This window comes from Zootoca vivipara, chromosome 8, assembly GCF_965207765.1.
Source record: "Zootoca vivipara chromosome 8, rZooViv2.hap1.1, whole genome shotgun sequence".
Lineage (NCBI taxonomy): Eukaryota > Metazoa > Chordata > Lepidosauria > Squamata > Lacertidae > Zootoca > Zootoca vivipara.
In genome coordinates this window covers 45,335,713-45,351,062 of record NC_142591.1, presented here as the reverse complement: position 1 = coordinate 45,351,062, position 15,350 = coordinate 45,335,713, and the positions used below count along the sequence as shown (strand labels likewise).

Below are 15,350 nucleotides of genomic sequence, written 5' to 3'. Positions count from 1 at the left end.
ATTCCTCCCCTTCTTTCCGCCGCCGCCAAGCCAAAGCCGGCTTCCCTCGGCGCCCGCTGCCGCTTCGGCCGAGGAAGCGCCGTCCCATGCCGGAGGTGCGCGGCAAGGCTGCCGGGGGGAGCGCTTCTTTCCCCCGCCGCCTCGCCCCGCACCTCCAGCATGAGACTGGGCTTCGGAGCGGCGGTTGGCGGAGCGGCGGTTGGCCGTTGTCCCTCCGTCCAATCCCCGTGTCTCTGGGGTACATGCGCAGTACCCCAGGGACACACGGGACAACTGGACGCAGGGACATCTTGGACATTATTATATAGGATGTCAGACTGCTGACGCTCTTAATTCTGTTATAGAATCCAGGCTTTGCCTTCCATCACTGAACGGCTCATTTTGCCCACCAAAGGCTTTGAATCCAGCAAAACTGGTGAAAGAGTGAAGGCAATCCTTGCTGATTTGCACCCCCTTCTCCTCCTGCAACCCCTAGCACCACCTCTCACTTTTCAAAAGGGATCCCCACCCAAGTCCCAGAACAGTGTAGGCTAAGAGGTGGTGCTGGAGGCATCAGGGGCAGAGAGGAATTGGCAAAAAAACTCTCCACGTGCGAGATCATCCTCTAAGTGGTTCTCTTAATTTACTAAAATTAACAACTACGTGGCATTCATATTTAAAGCTGCTTTTATTGTCCAGAATCATATGTTTGGATACGTGTATTTGTTTGTATTGGTGCTTCTTTGTACTGAAATTGCATTTATTATTCCCCTCTTCTTTCAATTTCGCAAGCTTAGAAAAAGTTCCACATGAGTATATACAGACTTATACTTGCCATCTGTTTGTTATCTGAGCACAAGAGAGACTTGAATCTCTATACTTTGTCTGCATTAGAAAACAAAAGCAGTCATCTAAATACAAGCATTATTGTTTTCCCCTAAGATGCTTGCTCCTTTCTCTTACATTTTTCCGCTAAAATGAAGACAAAAGAAATGTCAGTGTTCAGGAAGATTTTGTGTCAGTATGTGGTAGGGGCAAGAATTGAAAAGGATCAGTGAATCAGATGTAATTTGGGTTATGTTTGAGATACCAAATCTGTGTTTTGCTGACGGCCACTATTCCTTTTTTTTCCTCCCCGAAAAGCTGCATAGGCATTTCTATCAAACAGAAAGAACTTTATCCCTGTTTTCTTTCTGGCGTGCCTATGATGACTTTGTTCAATGAGCAAAAAGGATTATGGGAAGTGAAACTAGGTGGGATGTTTGAGTAAAGATGTGTAAATGACTTTCATTGTGGAAATGAGGACTGAACATTCTTAGGATAATTTTCCCCTTTCAGGTAGCTTTAAAAAATAGTCCATTAATCTTAATTTAATTAGCTAAGGTGGGGAGGGAGACACATAGAATATAAAATGTCATTTTAAAAAGTGGCTGCAAGGCATGGTATAACATCAAGATTCCACATCTCTTATCGTCACAAAAAGAAAAGATATTCTTGAAAATGCTCTTTTGAAAAATAAAACTACAGATTTTAACTCTTCCCCTCCTGTACAAATACCTAGATACTGCAGCTCAGGAATATCAAGCCTTTTTGGACTAATGGGCAGATTTTGAAACTTGCTTCCTTGGAGCAGAAGCGGCATAATATATAATGGCTGCTGTGGGTGGTGGTATAACACAAAATGGTTGCCCTGAGGAGCGTCACATCACACAAAATTAGAGACACAACCACCCACAAAAACTCTATGCTTACCATGTAAGTAAGCTATGTTCTAATTATCAATATCTCTCTCCCTCTCCCTTCCCCGTCCTTCTCACAGGTAGCATCATTCCTCAGTTACCAGAAAAATATAGAAAGTAACCACACCACTCTCATTTCATATACGGTAAATCACTTAGAAGGTACCTCCACATTTTGCCACATAACTTTCTTTCTAAGATGGCTACAGACTTTACTTTTTGAAAAAAAAAGATAGCTCAAAGTCTGGGGTACCTGCCCAGGGGCATCTCTAGAATTCCTCACTGGCACCATGACATCCAGAGGTACTGAGTTATCTACCCCTCCCCTAGCTGATTGAAAGAGTGCATTTATTCCCATGTACTGATTTTATTGCACTTTTAAAATAAACTTAATCTGTGTATTGCTTTCATGTGCCAATCTTTAAACATTTGTTACAGTGCAATCTCTTTAGGAAAATGTCACAAAATTGTAGTAACATGATTTGTGAAATTGATCTAACTTATTCTTTGACATTTTGCCATAAGAAATCATGCCAAATTTGAAAAATTGGGGCAAAGGTTTCCCGAGTGTATCAAAATATGATGTAATTCTAAGCTAAATAGTAGTTCATGTCTTTCAACTTTTTTTTTGCCCAATGCAGTTTATATATATATATATATATATATATATATATATATATATATATATATATATATAATATCCCATTTGCAGGGGAGGGGAAATTATTTAATCTCTATTCTCAGGAAGATACGGTAGTTCTTTATCTGCTAAGTTCTCAGAACCACATTTGAAATAGTTGCATCAAACAATTCTTAGTGCTAGGAGGCCAAAATAATCTTTTTTTTCAAGGGAACAGAATGGTACATTAGTTGTTATATATGCTCACATCCACACCATACATTTCATAGAATCATAGAATTGTAAAGTTGGAATCTTTACTCAAAGGATCATCTAGTCCAACCCCATAGGGAATCCGATGAATATAATGCATTTTGATTTTTTAAAATGTCTTGCAATATTGCATTTTTATGGAGACTTGCCATTTTGTACATAACTTTTTAGTTGGAAAATGGCATCACAGAATTTGGAGGAGTGCAAATTTCAGAAGCTACCTTTATCTCAGTTTGCATATTGTTTTGGGAAGTGAATTAGACCAGTTCTTATAAAAATGCAATCTGAACCAAAATTGTCCTTCGTCCCTACTACCAAACTGCATTACATTAAACATATAGTTTTATACTGTATCTGTTTGTTTGGTTGGTTGGTTGGTTGGTTTGAAAAAAATCATAACTGGCAGGAGGACTAATGAGAAGCATAGCACATGGGAAAGGGCAAACCCTTTGTTTTCACAGCACAGTCCTAACTAAAATTCTCCCTTCCCTGACATTGCTGTTTGCATGGGAGGGCAGCTGTAACTTGTGACAGTGGCTGCTTCCGTGCTGTGTCAAACAGCAGCATGGGATAATCTAGAAGAAAGGGTTAAATCTCTGATCTTGATATGCCCCACATCAGCTTCTGTTTACGGTTTAAAAAGAAGCACACAGTGTCAAACCTCTTTTCAATGTAATATGTGGTGCTTAAACACCTTCTTTACCTTCTCCTGTTGCATCCAGGCCATTGCCAAATCCTGCTGCTTCAACGTCTCTCATCTCATCTCATCACCATGGAGTCATTGACTGCAGATCATTTCCCTTTATCATCTATTACTTATTTGCAGTGTATTAGTTCAGAAACCTTACATTAAAATTTTTGTGTGTCTCCCTTCTATCTGTTTGGATCTCCAGTGCTTATGGTATCACAGTACCACCAATATACATAGCTGCAACAATGCTTGCCCCAGTGCTGTTACCGTAGCATCCTGCATTTGACAGCCTGGACAAATCTCTCCTGCAGTATAATCTCATTATAAAAGATTACCACCAAAACTTTGACATTTAGGATTGCACTAGCCTTGCTGTTTCCATGGTGAGAGATGTATTTAGGATAGCACTTTGCTGAATTATTCTCAGTCTTGTGTCCATCATGTTCCCAGTGTTCTCTACCTACCTAATTTTATAGTCCGTAATAGATTTCAGGGACAACGGTACCTTGGTATTTTCAGTAGCACAAACCCATACATGTCCATCAGTAGATCTCCTAGCAAGCAGAACACCAGATTTGATGTTGTCCTAGTTTGTTGTTGACTGCAGTACAGAGAAACTCACATATAGGTTTCCCCATCACCACCTTCCCTTAAACAGAAGTTTTCCAAAATTAGACAAGTATTTTTGTTGTGCTATTGGGGTTGTGGGTCAAAGAAAAGAAATTTCTTGGCTTGTCCAAAAAAAAGAGTAATATATGCACTTGAGATGCAACGTGATTATTATTGCTGAACATACACTTTAATTGCCTGATAAATGAAGCTGGTTAATTGAAGATTATACTAGTAAGGTACATGAGATTAGAGACCAATTTTACAACTGCTATGAATTATTCATATCATTAGATATGTGTAAATGGTTTAGTTCTCTGGTGTAATCTAAATGAGATTGCCTGCTTAGTACTTTGGGTTTTGTATTGTACACCTCAGTACATAAGGTTTCACAAGAGAACCCTGTTTAATGCCATAAGACTCAGAAACATAGTTACCTTTGTGTCGCTGAATAAATTAGTTTGATTTTTCCCCACTGTTGGGTAACTTTCTGTCAGTGTCATTAGATAATGTGAACACATGCCCTTTGAGTTATAAGTGTGAGAGATCAGATGGGGCAGATCCAACCCACAGAGTTTTGTTTTTATATTGTATGACCCAAACAGCATGGCCTGATTTTTGTTGAATATTTGCTGAGAAGCAATTAACACAGCCTTTTAGGTACATGCCATCTTCTATCTAAGCTGACAGCTACATTTAGTGATGTTCATAGTGAAATAGTTGTATTAATGGCCTATCAAGAACATGAATGAACATTGACTACTTAACCTGACTACGTAGGGCTTATTTTTATTTACTTACTATGTTTGAGCCAAATCCTTCTCCAGGGAGTTCATGTGACGGAAGCCGTTGCCTTAAAAGGTTCAATTCCTTCCTTGTATTTGGGAAGCCTTTTTTATTTAGCTGGGTACTAGTGATGCTAACTACTGTTGAGCCAAGGTAGAGTACAGAAAGATTTTGTGGAAAAGTTACAGCAGAACATAAAATTCTACCATTTAGATTTATGGGCATGGTGGGTTGACTTTGTGAACGGTTAACTTACGGAAACTTGATTTTTAGAATTGTCTCTGGTGACTAGGATCATCCATATGACCAGAACAAAATACATCTGCTGTCACCAGGGGCGTACCCAGGATGAAAACTAGGGGGGGGCAAGGCAAGCCATGGTCGCTAAGGGGTGAGGGGGGCGCCAGGATCAGCCCAAAATCGAGCTACTCCTCCCCCTTCTCGATCGGCAGGGGCGAGGGGGCGCCAGGATCAGCCCAAAATCGGGCTGTTCCGATCCCCTCCTCCCCATCCGCGATCGCCGGGGCGGGTGGAGGGTAAACGTTTGGCTAGCTTTCCTTCCACCCACCCCACAGCGCACAAAGCTGGCTGGCTTTCCTTCCACCTGCCCCACAGCCAGCCGGCTAGAAGGGACGTCTCCCTTCTCCTTGGCTGGCTGTGGGGCAGGTGGAGGGAAAGCCAGCCAGCTTTGTGCGGCTCTGGTGATTTCCCTCCACCCGCCCCACAGCCAGCCAGGGAGAAGGGAGATGTCCCTTCTAGCTGGTTGGCTGTGGTGGGGCGGGCAGAGGGAAAGTTGGCCAAATGCTGTGCGCGGCTCTGGGGCTTTCCCTCCGCCCACCTCACAGCCAGCCTGCTAGAAGGAATGTCTCCCTTCTCCCCGGCTGGCTGTGGGGTGCGTAAAAGAAAAGGAGCGGCAGCGGGGTAGGCTGGCCAGCGGCCCTGCTTCTAGGGGGGGGCAACTGCCCCCCTGCCTACGCCCATGGCTGTCACCCAAATGGACTTCATCTGTACACCCAGCTCTTGATCCCCAACTGTGATCACACAAAGAAGGAAAGTTGGAGTGACTTGTGGGAGTGACCAGGGCAAGCGCAGAGGTAGAAAATACATACACACCCCAGAGAGATGGAATTAAGAAACGTAGACCACTCTATCCCCATTTTCAAAAGAACTATCCTATTTTGTGGATTATTATGCCTACATAATAGATGTTCCCCCATTAAGTGAGCACACCTAGGCTGCAGTCCTAGGTATTCTCACTCTGTAAGTGCCATTGAACTTAAATATATTTCTGGGCATACATGGAAGGCCAGTGAAAAATGAGGCCACTCTGACTTCTCTGCAATCCTCCCTGAAGCCTCTTTAAAAAAATTGCTGGCTTTTCATCTATCTTCTTTTAAAACATCATTATTCCACAATGAAAAGAATTCATTGTGGAAGTGAAACAGGGTCACCCAAAAATAATATGCTGATTTCATACTCGGGGGATTCTCTAGGTATGCAGAAGTATATCTGCTTGTATATTAATTAAAAAGAGGGAGGGATGACTTTGTGAACTTCTGGAACCTATGGTATCTTGAGGACCCAAAGATGAGAAAATTCCTAGGGAAGTTACTTATTTTCTGGAGAGGGAGCTTCAGAGTTCATAGTGAATGCTATTTTCTCCCAGGGAAGAAGTGAGAGTTCTCACATAAAACAATAGCTGTGATGGGGCATCAGCGTGCCCCATCCACAAACAAGAGTTGGCATCCCCCCCCCCTTAACTCTGGTCTTATTTAAGAAACACATTGTGAATGGCACTGCAACCCACTACAGTATCTCCATTTTTCGGTTACAGGAGGGAATAGCCCTGACACTTAGCCCATAGTTTTATTGGAGGTTAGAGTGAGGCTAAAGAAAGAAAAGAAAAGAAACCCAGACAGATTGTGTGAGTCAGCAAATTTAGTCTGTGGCTGAAGACTATTGAGCTATGCAGGTTAAAAGTATCACTTTAAATAGAAGTGTTGTTGGACACTGAGTCCCATCAGCCCTAGCCACCATAGACCATGTAGGGCAAGCAATAATAGGAGATGGATTTCAGCAGTAGATGGAGTGCCACAGGTTCTCCACCTTTGAGTTGGAAGGAAGGAAGGAAGGAAGGAAGGAGGGAGGGAGGGAGGGAGGGAGACCTTTTTGAGGCCCTGTCAGTGTAGTGTATGCTACAGGTTAGGGTTCAGGTGAGGAGGATGTACATCCTGAAGTTAAAAAGAAAATGAAAACCTCATGTTATACTTCCATCATGTTCTACCCCGTGTTATACTTCCATCCCTCAACCCAATAGTGCTCAGGTTTAGGCCAGGGTCTTTTTATACTTGTATATATACTTTTTATACTTGTACAGTATAGCACAACGGGAAAGAAAAAGTATCTAGTGCAATCCTTTAAACAGAACACTTGTTAGGTTCTGGTAATGCACTGCATCATTTTATTACAGGTCTCCAGTTGTCTGAATAATAAGGTTTTTTATTTTATGCTATTTTTCATTCTTTGCCACTCATCTTTGACTATTCCTATTCTTAAATAATTGACTGCCTAATAGAGTTATGGCAGAGTCAAATTTCACCTAAAAGCACAAGTTCAGGCTACAATTCTTTACAGCCCATGACATCCCTCCTCTTGGACTGCTTTACAGGGCTGTTGTAATTATTACTAACATAATGTACTGTAGATGAAACCCTTTGAACGAATGCTATTATGGCGATTAATAAGTAATCATATCAAAGCTTGAGCTTGCTGAATGAACCACAGTGCTTTGAGGTACTATATTTAGAGAGGAGCCCTTATCAGGGAAGTAATTGCAAAGCATTTACAAACAATGTTTCAAATAGTATCTAGAATCCGTTTGCAGCTGATAATTTATTTGGGTACTGTATATAACATCACCTTGGTGATTTTTATGCTTCAGTGATCACAGCACACCAAATAAATAAATATTTTGGAGGAATGTTTGGAAAACCATTTATTTTAAGATAGTTGCTATATGTTATAGTGCTGTGACTAACATGCACACCCCTTTCAATTTAGTTCAGGAAAACATTAGCATTAATAAAGTTTATTTCTACAGAGGAAAATGTTTCTTATCTGACCACTAATACAAATTGAAAAATGATAATTATTCTTTCTTGCTGAATGCTGTAACATATTAAGGTTACTGATCTAAATATAGGCATACGGGGGAGCAAAAGCTGTCCACAGCACAATATATAATTTAATTATGGCTACCGGTAGTTATACATATCAGTATAATTTGTTAATGTGTACTCTTTGCAGAAGAGAATTATTCTGCCAGGGCACTGACAATTTTATACATTTTCAGCAAGGGACTGTCAAAAGAGAACCATTTTCATTGAATTTCATAGCATTTAGTTGCCTGAAGGAAGAATATCAATGAGGAAGGTACCAGCTTCATTTTTTAGTTATTCAGCTATATTGATATATGGACTAAAAAAACAACAACCCAACCGCAAATCCATGTATTAGAAGACTCCCTCTATGACATTAGAACCATCCAGTTAGAATATTCCCCTTCCAAAACACTCAGCAAAATGATGGACACTTGATAGTGAATTAAGATTTCTCTTTGAGGTGGATGTTTTTAAGGCCATAAGCTCTCTAGCTGCCACATTTTTTCTGTACTTTTGCTTAAATTTGTTGTATGAGTTTTTCAGTGGTTGCTTACAAAGCCACTCATGTGTTTTAGATACCGTAGATGTCCATCCTGAAGTTGTGTAGGAGTAAGCACTCACTCAGTGGATTTCATCATTGTTTGATTTCATTATTAGAGAGAATTGTTCAGCATTTATTCTGGCATCAGTATATTTAAAGGACACAACTCCACAGAAGCATCTCTCTCTCTCTCTCTCTCTCTCTCTCTCTCTCTCTCTCTCTCTCTCTCTCTCTCTCTCTCTCTCTCATAAATACTGAAAAGCATAAGTTCCTAGGTTTGAATAATTCCACACTTCCTCCCAACAGCAGTGGGTGGGTATCATCCAAACAGTTTCTCAGTAAACTTCCCAGCTTTGAATTGAGAGGGAAGATGGGGATTGTTTTGCTGGGGCCAAACCAGTTTTTTAAAACCTGCTACCCTTTCCTTTTTTTAAAAAAAGAAACATATTTTTTATTAAAGATTTCTTGGTTTACAAAAGTATGTGCAATGTCTCTTTTTTCTAGCCCTTTTCATGCTTTCGAACAGAAAAGGAGGGAGGAAGCTGGAAATGTTGGGGTTGGAATTGGCAACTACAATTTGGGACTTTGCCAACAAAGTCCAACCAAAAGTTCTCATTAATTCAACAAGTCTTGCATTTGACACCCTTCTAGGAGATTGTGGCTCATAGATAATGCATTAATGGGAAATTGAAGTTCGTTTTTTAGTTCCTTTCTTACTCACTTATTTATGCTGGTAAATTAACAGCGGGGAACTTGTTTTATAATGCTAAAAGGTGGCAAGTTTTTATTTTGTCCTTGGAAACAGAATTTAAATATGGGATAATTGGTTGTTTTTAGACAAATTGCAGCAAATAATCCAGGTTAAACTGGGATGTGTGTTTTTTTACACCAGTTTTCAACTGGGGTGTGTGTTTTTTACACCAGTTTGACCCTTGATCTTGTGTTTTGTGTGTTTGCAGTAAGGTTTAGAAGCTGTGAAGAAAGCAGAAAAGTCAATTTTGAAAGCAGTGCACCATCAGAGTTTAGAGTGAGTGAAGATGGCGTGGTTTATGCAGCTAGAAGCTTTCAGCTTTCTCCAGGACTTACTGAATTCCTCTTATACGCTAATGACAAGGAAACCCAGGAAAAGTGGCAAGTGGCTGTGAAACTAGCTCTTGAGTCTGAGGATTCAGTGAAGGTAAGAAGCTGGCTAATAGGTCTTTGAAGTTTCATTGGTTTAATATTTTATCCAAACATCTTGGTTAATAGGTAACTAACATATGGTAATTGTTAAGATTAAAAATAACATTCCTTAATCTTTTTTAACTGGGAAACTGTAGTCCTTAAGAATGCTAAAATTATTTACATTTGAGCTTTGTTGGTTGAACAGGGTTGTTTATATATTTATACCCAAATTTAAATTGGAAGAGACCATTCTTCTATTTTAAACCCCCTGAAAGTATTACAGTATTTATTTAAGCAGTTAAATAAACCCACAAAATAAACAATTCTCTTCTCTGATCCATCAATCAAATTTATTACGCTGGAACTACAGATTTACAGCAGAAGCAGGAAAGAGATTCTGGCAGGGAATATTGGCTTCGCCTTGGCCCTCCATAATCAAAGTGGGGGTGGGGGTGGGGTGTGAATCATTCATTGTGTCTCCAGTGCCACTTGCTAGGAGAAGAGTCTCCCGCTTGTGGAAATTGTTCCAGGCTAAGCTGCAGGAAGGCGTTGCTCAGCCTTGCTGCCAGTAGGAAACAAATATGCATGACTTATGGTACTTACCCTATTCCTTTGAGCTGCTCTATCATCTTATAATTTAGGACATTTTATGTTGATATATACAGCCAAAATAACATTTAACAACCACAGGTGTAAGACTTAAAAGAGTGTACTCTTAAAAACAGATGGATTTAACCGATTCAAGGGAAACTGTAGCTCTCTAGAACCATCATGAAACAGCTCATGATTTCACCCTTAAATAACCTGCAGACATCCTGAGCTTGGGCAAATGTATTATGAAATAATATTGGGGGAAACTGGGTATTAAGAGTACTAACATAAATCATATACCCCAGTTTCCCAGTGGCCCTTCAAAGTACGCTTCACGCAGAGTTTATAGAAAAACAAAATACGCAAACAGAAGTTGACTTGGCTAAAGTACACCACCAAGAGTTTAAAGACCAACCTAGCATAAAACCCCTGACTAGCAGTTTACCTGTTTAAAGTATACAGAAGAAAAACAAAAGGTTGGCTTTATTTAACAGGGGAAAAAACTGACTCGGAAGAGACTTTAAACTAACCAGCTCAAAAGCAACTTTGATTATTCAAGAAACCCAACAAAATGCTGGTATATAAAACCTTAATGCTAGTAGCCCTCTTACTGACCAGCTCCCTTGCACCAATGCTGCACACTGCCTCCTCCCACTGGCATGAGGTTTTTTTTTCCCAGCTATTGCAGGTTAGTCCTTGAATACTATCACCTGCACCATAGGGGCTTTTCCCACAGTTGCAAGACCTTCTCTTTGCACTTGCATTGCTAATTGCAGGATGTTCATGACTCCTTGAGTTCTGGAGGCATCTATGCAACCTGATAACTTTTAAATATCTTTTGTATCCAAGTGCATGCCTCCCAAGCAGTAAAAAAGGCATTACACCATAGCAGAAGGTATCCTTCTGAGCCCGCCAAGATCTTCCTTCCTTCCTTCCTTCCTTCCTTCCTTCCTTCCTTCCTTCCTTCCTTCCTTCCTTCCTTCCTTCCTTCCTGGGACTGCACAGATCGGGTGTAGATACTGTTACCATATTGACCACAATACATAGCTGGTGAAATGTGTTTTGTTTGGTGAGTCACCAGTTCTTCAATCCTGCTCTAAGCCAGTTCTCTACATGCACCCTGCCACTGGAATTATTCCATTACTTAATTTACAGCCAGATCCTAAGCACTTTTTTCAGATGTAAGTCCCACTGAGTTCAGTTGCCCTTGTTTCCCAATAAATGAGCTTAGTAGTGCAACTTTAGCCTTCTTAGCCAGCCCAATTAGGATGCTTTGTGTGGAAGAGTCGGGATTACTTATGCATTATAGTTTAAAACATCTGGCTTCCGTAACGTTAAATATCCATTATTTCGTTCTTCAGCACAATTAACTGAGTGTACACAATATTTTCCCTAAAGGTTCAAAGTAGGACAATCTCCTTTGTTTCTCCATATGCAGAAGTGAGTTAGCATGTTTGCATGCACACAGGCAACAAGAGCTAAAAGCCAGAACGCTTACAAATGCAGAGAATTGTTGACACCCTGCAGAGATTAATGCCCACTGTGCAAAGTGGGTCATCTACAGCATCCATCATGGCTGACATAGGTTTAAAATAATTACAACATTAATTCTATGGGATTTAATAGGGTCATAAATATTTGAGACATTCCTTACTACTATGTATTAAACTTCCCTTGGAACTCAAATTATATTTTAGCACACCCAGATCTAAATTTAATGTACAGTAGCACATTACCTGAACTGTAGCTCCAACTAATGAGAAATATCTAAAGGCATGCTATTAAATTCTGCACAGTATTAACTAGTCTCCAGCTGGACTATAAAGAGTATAAGGTAGTTTACACAGCACCAAGGTATAATAAATTGTTTAAAACTCCATCTTCTTTCTAGCAGCAACTTGCTAAAAAACAAAGAGGCTGATAGTATTTTACAGGAAAAGAAATGTATTGCATATAATTTTTATACTGTGTCATGCCGCGAATATTGTTAACGGTTTTTAACACAACGTTTTTAACACATAAAAAAGCACACAATGAAAAATTAGCTAACCAATTCAGGTTCTAATTCCTGTTTGCTTTCATTATCTATCATGGAAAGGAGCAAAAGAAAATGGAAGACATTGTATTTCCAAGACACCAAAATAAGCACATTGGCCATCTGCGAAGACAGAAGAGAGACTGGGTCATCCCTCCAATCAACTTGCCAGAAAACTCCAGAGGGCCCTTTCCTCAGGAATTAGTTAGGGTAAGACTGAGAAGAGAGGAATGCCTATGACAAATATATGGCAAATTCCACCGTAGAACAAATGAAACATGGTTGGCACTAAATCTCTTTTTTCTTTACTTGTTAGCTAAGGTTTAGTTTGAAAGTTCTATGTTTCCCCTGCGGTAGTTGGTGGGATTGAAAGCATATCCTGTGGTTGTAATATCCTTTGATTAGCCTCCGATAAATGCAAAATTGGTTACTTAAACCTGAAAGTAAGTGTGGGAGAAAATGATTTTTCATATACGTGATTTTAAATGAGATTTTTTCTCTACACGTGCATCCTGTTCTGAAATACCAGTGAAACTATGAGAAAAGGCATTTTCAGCTTCAAATGCAAAAAAAAGCTTTTGTTCTCCCCCCCCCCCCGGCCAAAAAACAAACTTAATATAACTGAAAACCCATTAATTGTTCACCTTTTTATGCTAGGGTTCAAAGCAAATTTCACAGACAGGGATAGGGGTGTAGCTAAGTGGTTAAATAAAGTGCTTAATGCCTTCTGAACTTAAATCATAAGGAGAAACTTGAGGTTTGTGCGTACTGTTTGGTGCTGCGCATCAAAATGCTTTGCTTTATGAGTTCAGAGTATCTCAGACAAATTAGCTAGTGGTGTGCAGCCAGACTCTGCCCTGCTATGGCAAAGGTCTCATATACACAGCTGTGGAGGGGGAGTGTTTTGAAAGTAATTATAACATTGTTGGCAAACCACTTGTCTGGTGTACTTACATGTCTGAGCGCCACAGTAGTTATTAGGAGTAAAAATAAAAGCCGTGGTGCATGAGATAGTATTTACATGAGTGGAGACATTCTAATACCACACACTGCAAGGGCTCGCTGTTCTTAGGAAATTACGAAGGCAGCCAGGAGAAAGATGAGGCTGGTCATTTAGGGAATATAATGACTAGCCAGCAAGAGGAGTCAGGAGGAGTTTCACCAGTTGGTGGTTTTGGTAGGTTGTTGCACAGGTGACTGTTCCTCTATCGAGAAACTTCAGATTCGGCTTAAGTTCCTCAACCTACTCAGAAAAGCCCTTGTGTGAATATAGGCAAGGTAAACCAGTTTGCCATCCTGGCAGTCATGGGTACCAAGGTGCCTGTGAAGGCTTCTAGTGGGTGGATGCCCCACAGCCTTTGAGCTTTCTTCTTTTTAAGTAAGCCTCTAGACCTCCTAGAAAAGGAAGCTATGGGGCCAAATATGCAAATACCTTCTAAGCAATTTATGTGAAATGAGTGAGGTATTGGTAGCTCGTATATTTTTCCTGGTACAGTCAAACCTCGGTTTTCAAACGTTTTTCAGAACGTCCGATGTGGCTTCCTCTTGAGGGCAAGAAGCTCTTGCAACCAATCGGAAGCCGTGCCTCTGTTGTCCAGCGTTTCAGAAGTCGAACGGTCTTCTGGAACAGATTACGTTCAACAACTGAGGTTTGACTGTGCTGAGGAATGCTCCCTGCTCTTGTTAGACAGCAACAGCATCAGTGTGTGTCTGAGTGGGTCCATAATCAGGACCATCAGGACATAGCTGACGTCCCATGGTAAGTATGAGGTTGTCAGGGGTGGTTGTCTCTAATTTTCTGTTGTTCCCCACTTCATATAGCAGCCATTTTACATTATGCCACATTGTGACAGGCACCACCAGCAGTCTCTCAGAATTCAAAACATTGCCACAAATCCAAAAAGATTGCTGACCCTACCTCTACTCGGCCTTGTCTGCAAAGTCGAGCCAATATGTTGTGGAGAGGGAAGTTTTCCTACCTGCAGTACCAGTGTACCCACTGGTAGAGGCCGCTGTTGTACGACCTCTCCTGTACTCCCAGCATCCCCGGCTGTCTGAGTTTTGTGTTTGGAAACAGTGGGTTTTACCTGCTTTACCTGCCGTAGGTGTGACATCTGTCTACGCAAACGGTATGCAAACCCTCGGATATTCACATGTGTTGTGTCCAAATTTCAACGCAATCAGTCAAGCGGTTGCGGAGAAAGGTCATAAAACACAAACATGGAATTTTTACATTTTTTTTATATATAGATTATTATGTCACAAATAGCATGCTGCCATAAGGATACTCCGGACCAAATTCTGTGTTACTGAGATGGTTGATCTATGGACACAGTTTCATTCCAAGCCAAAGACTGGGATAATTGCTACTGCTTTTCTACCTTAAATAATTAATTGTTCCAACCACCTATTCAGATGCAATGTTGATCAGAGAGGAACTCTTTACAGATATACCAAATGTGCCTGAGGCAACCCTTTGCTGGAACATTATGTGGCTGCTAAGGAAGTTGACTGTCCCGAGTAAACTCAAAGCAAGTTTTGGGGAAATGCCAAAGTAAAGTTTACCAATGACAAGTTAACTAACTTGGGCTGCTTTTTGTTTTGCTTTTTGCAATGAGCAAATAAACAAGATTAAAAATAACAAAAGAGTGGATATGTTTTTGTATTTTTAGAGCTAGCACTTCTGATTACTTGTGTGTGTTAACAAAACCATCATTTTCTTGCTACATAGATCAGATCTGATCGTGATAAAAGCCTTTCCCTGCGATACAGTGTTACTGGGCCAGGAGCTGACCAGCCTCCAACAGGCATCTTCATCATCAATCCAATCTCAGGTCAACTTTCAGTGACAAAACCACTAGATCGGGAGCAAATAGCTTCTTTTCACGTAAGTTCTTAGCCAGAGTTTTAAATCAAAGATCTTACCATCTGCTTTGACTTTGAAGGGCACACATGTCATAGTAGGGAGATTTAAAGAATTGGTACTGGCTCTGCATTTCTACACATTGTTCCTTTTCATACATATTAAGAGCATGCTGCTGACAAGGTTGAGCATCTTCAACCTGATTTAATGTATTGGACAAAAGAAATAAAGCAAAATAGGAATGTGGCATTTTGTATTTTGCGCTTTTTTCACATTTGGTTGCAAATAGGTTGGGGTGC

General features: G+C 40.5%; 1 protein-coding gene across 2 annotated transcripts in view; it reads left to right on the top strand.

Annotated features, from left to right (window-relative positions):
* The window catches only part of CDH2 (cadherin 2), a 133,497-nt gene that overhangs the window by 91,028 nt on the left and 27,119 nt on the right, over positions 1-15,350 (top strand). For both annotated transcript variants that reach the window (XM_035125225.3, XM_088675428.1), the window contains exons 3-5: positions 9,358-9,575; positions 12,252-12,398; positions 14,920-15,075. In XM_035125225.3, coding sequence (XP_034981116.1) covers positions 9,358-9,575; positions 12,252-12,398; positions 14,920-15,075 — 521 coding nt within the window. The remainder of the gene's footprint in view (positions 1-9,357; positions 9,576-12,251; positions 12,399-14,919; positions 15,076-15,350) is intronic.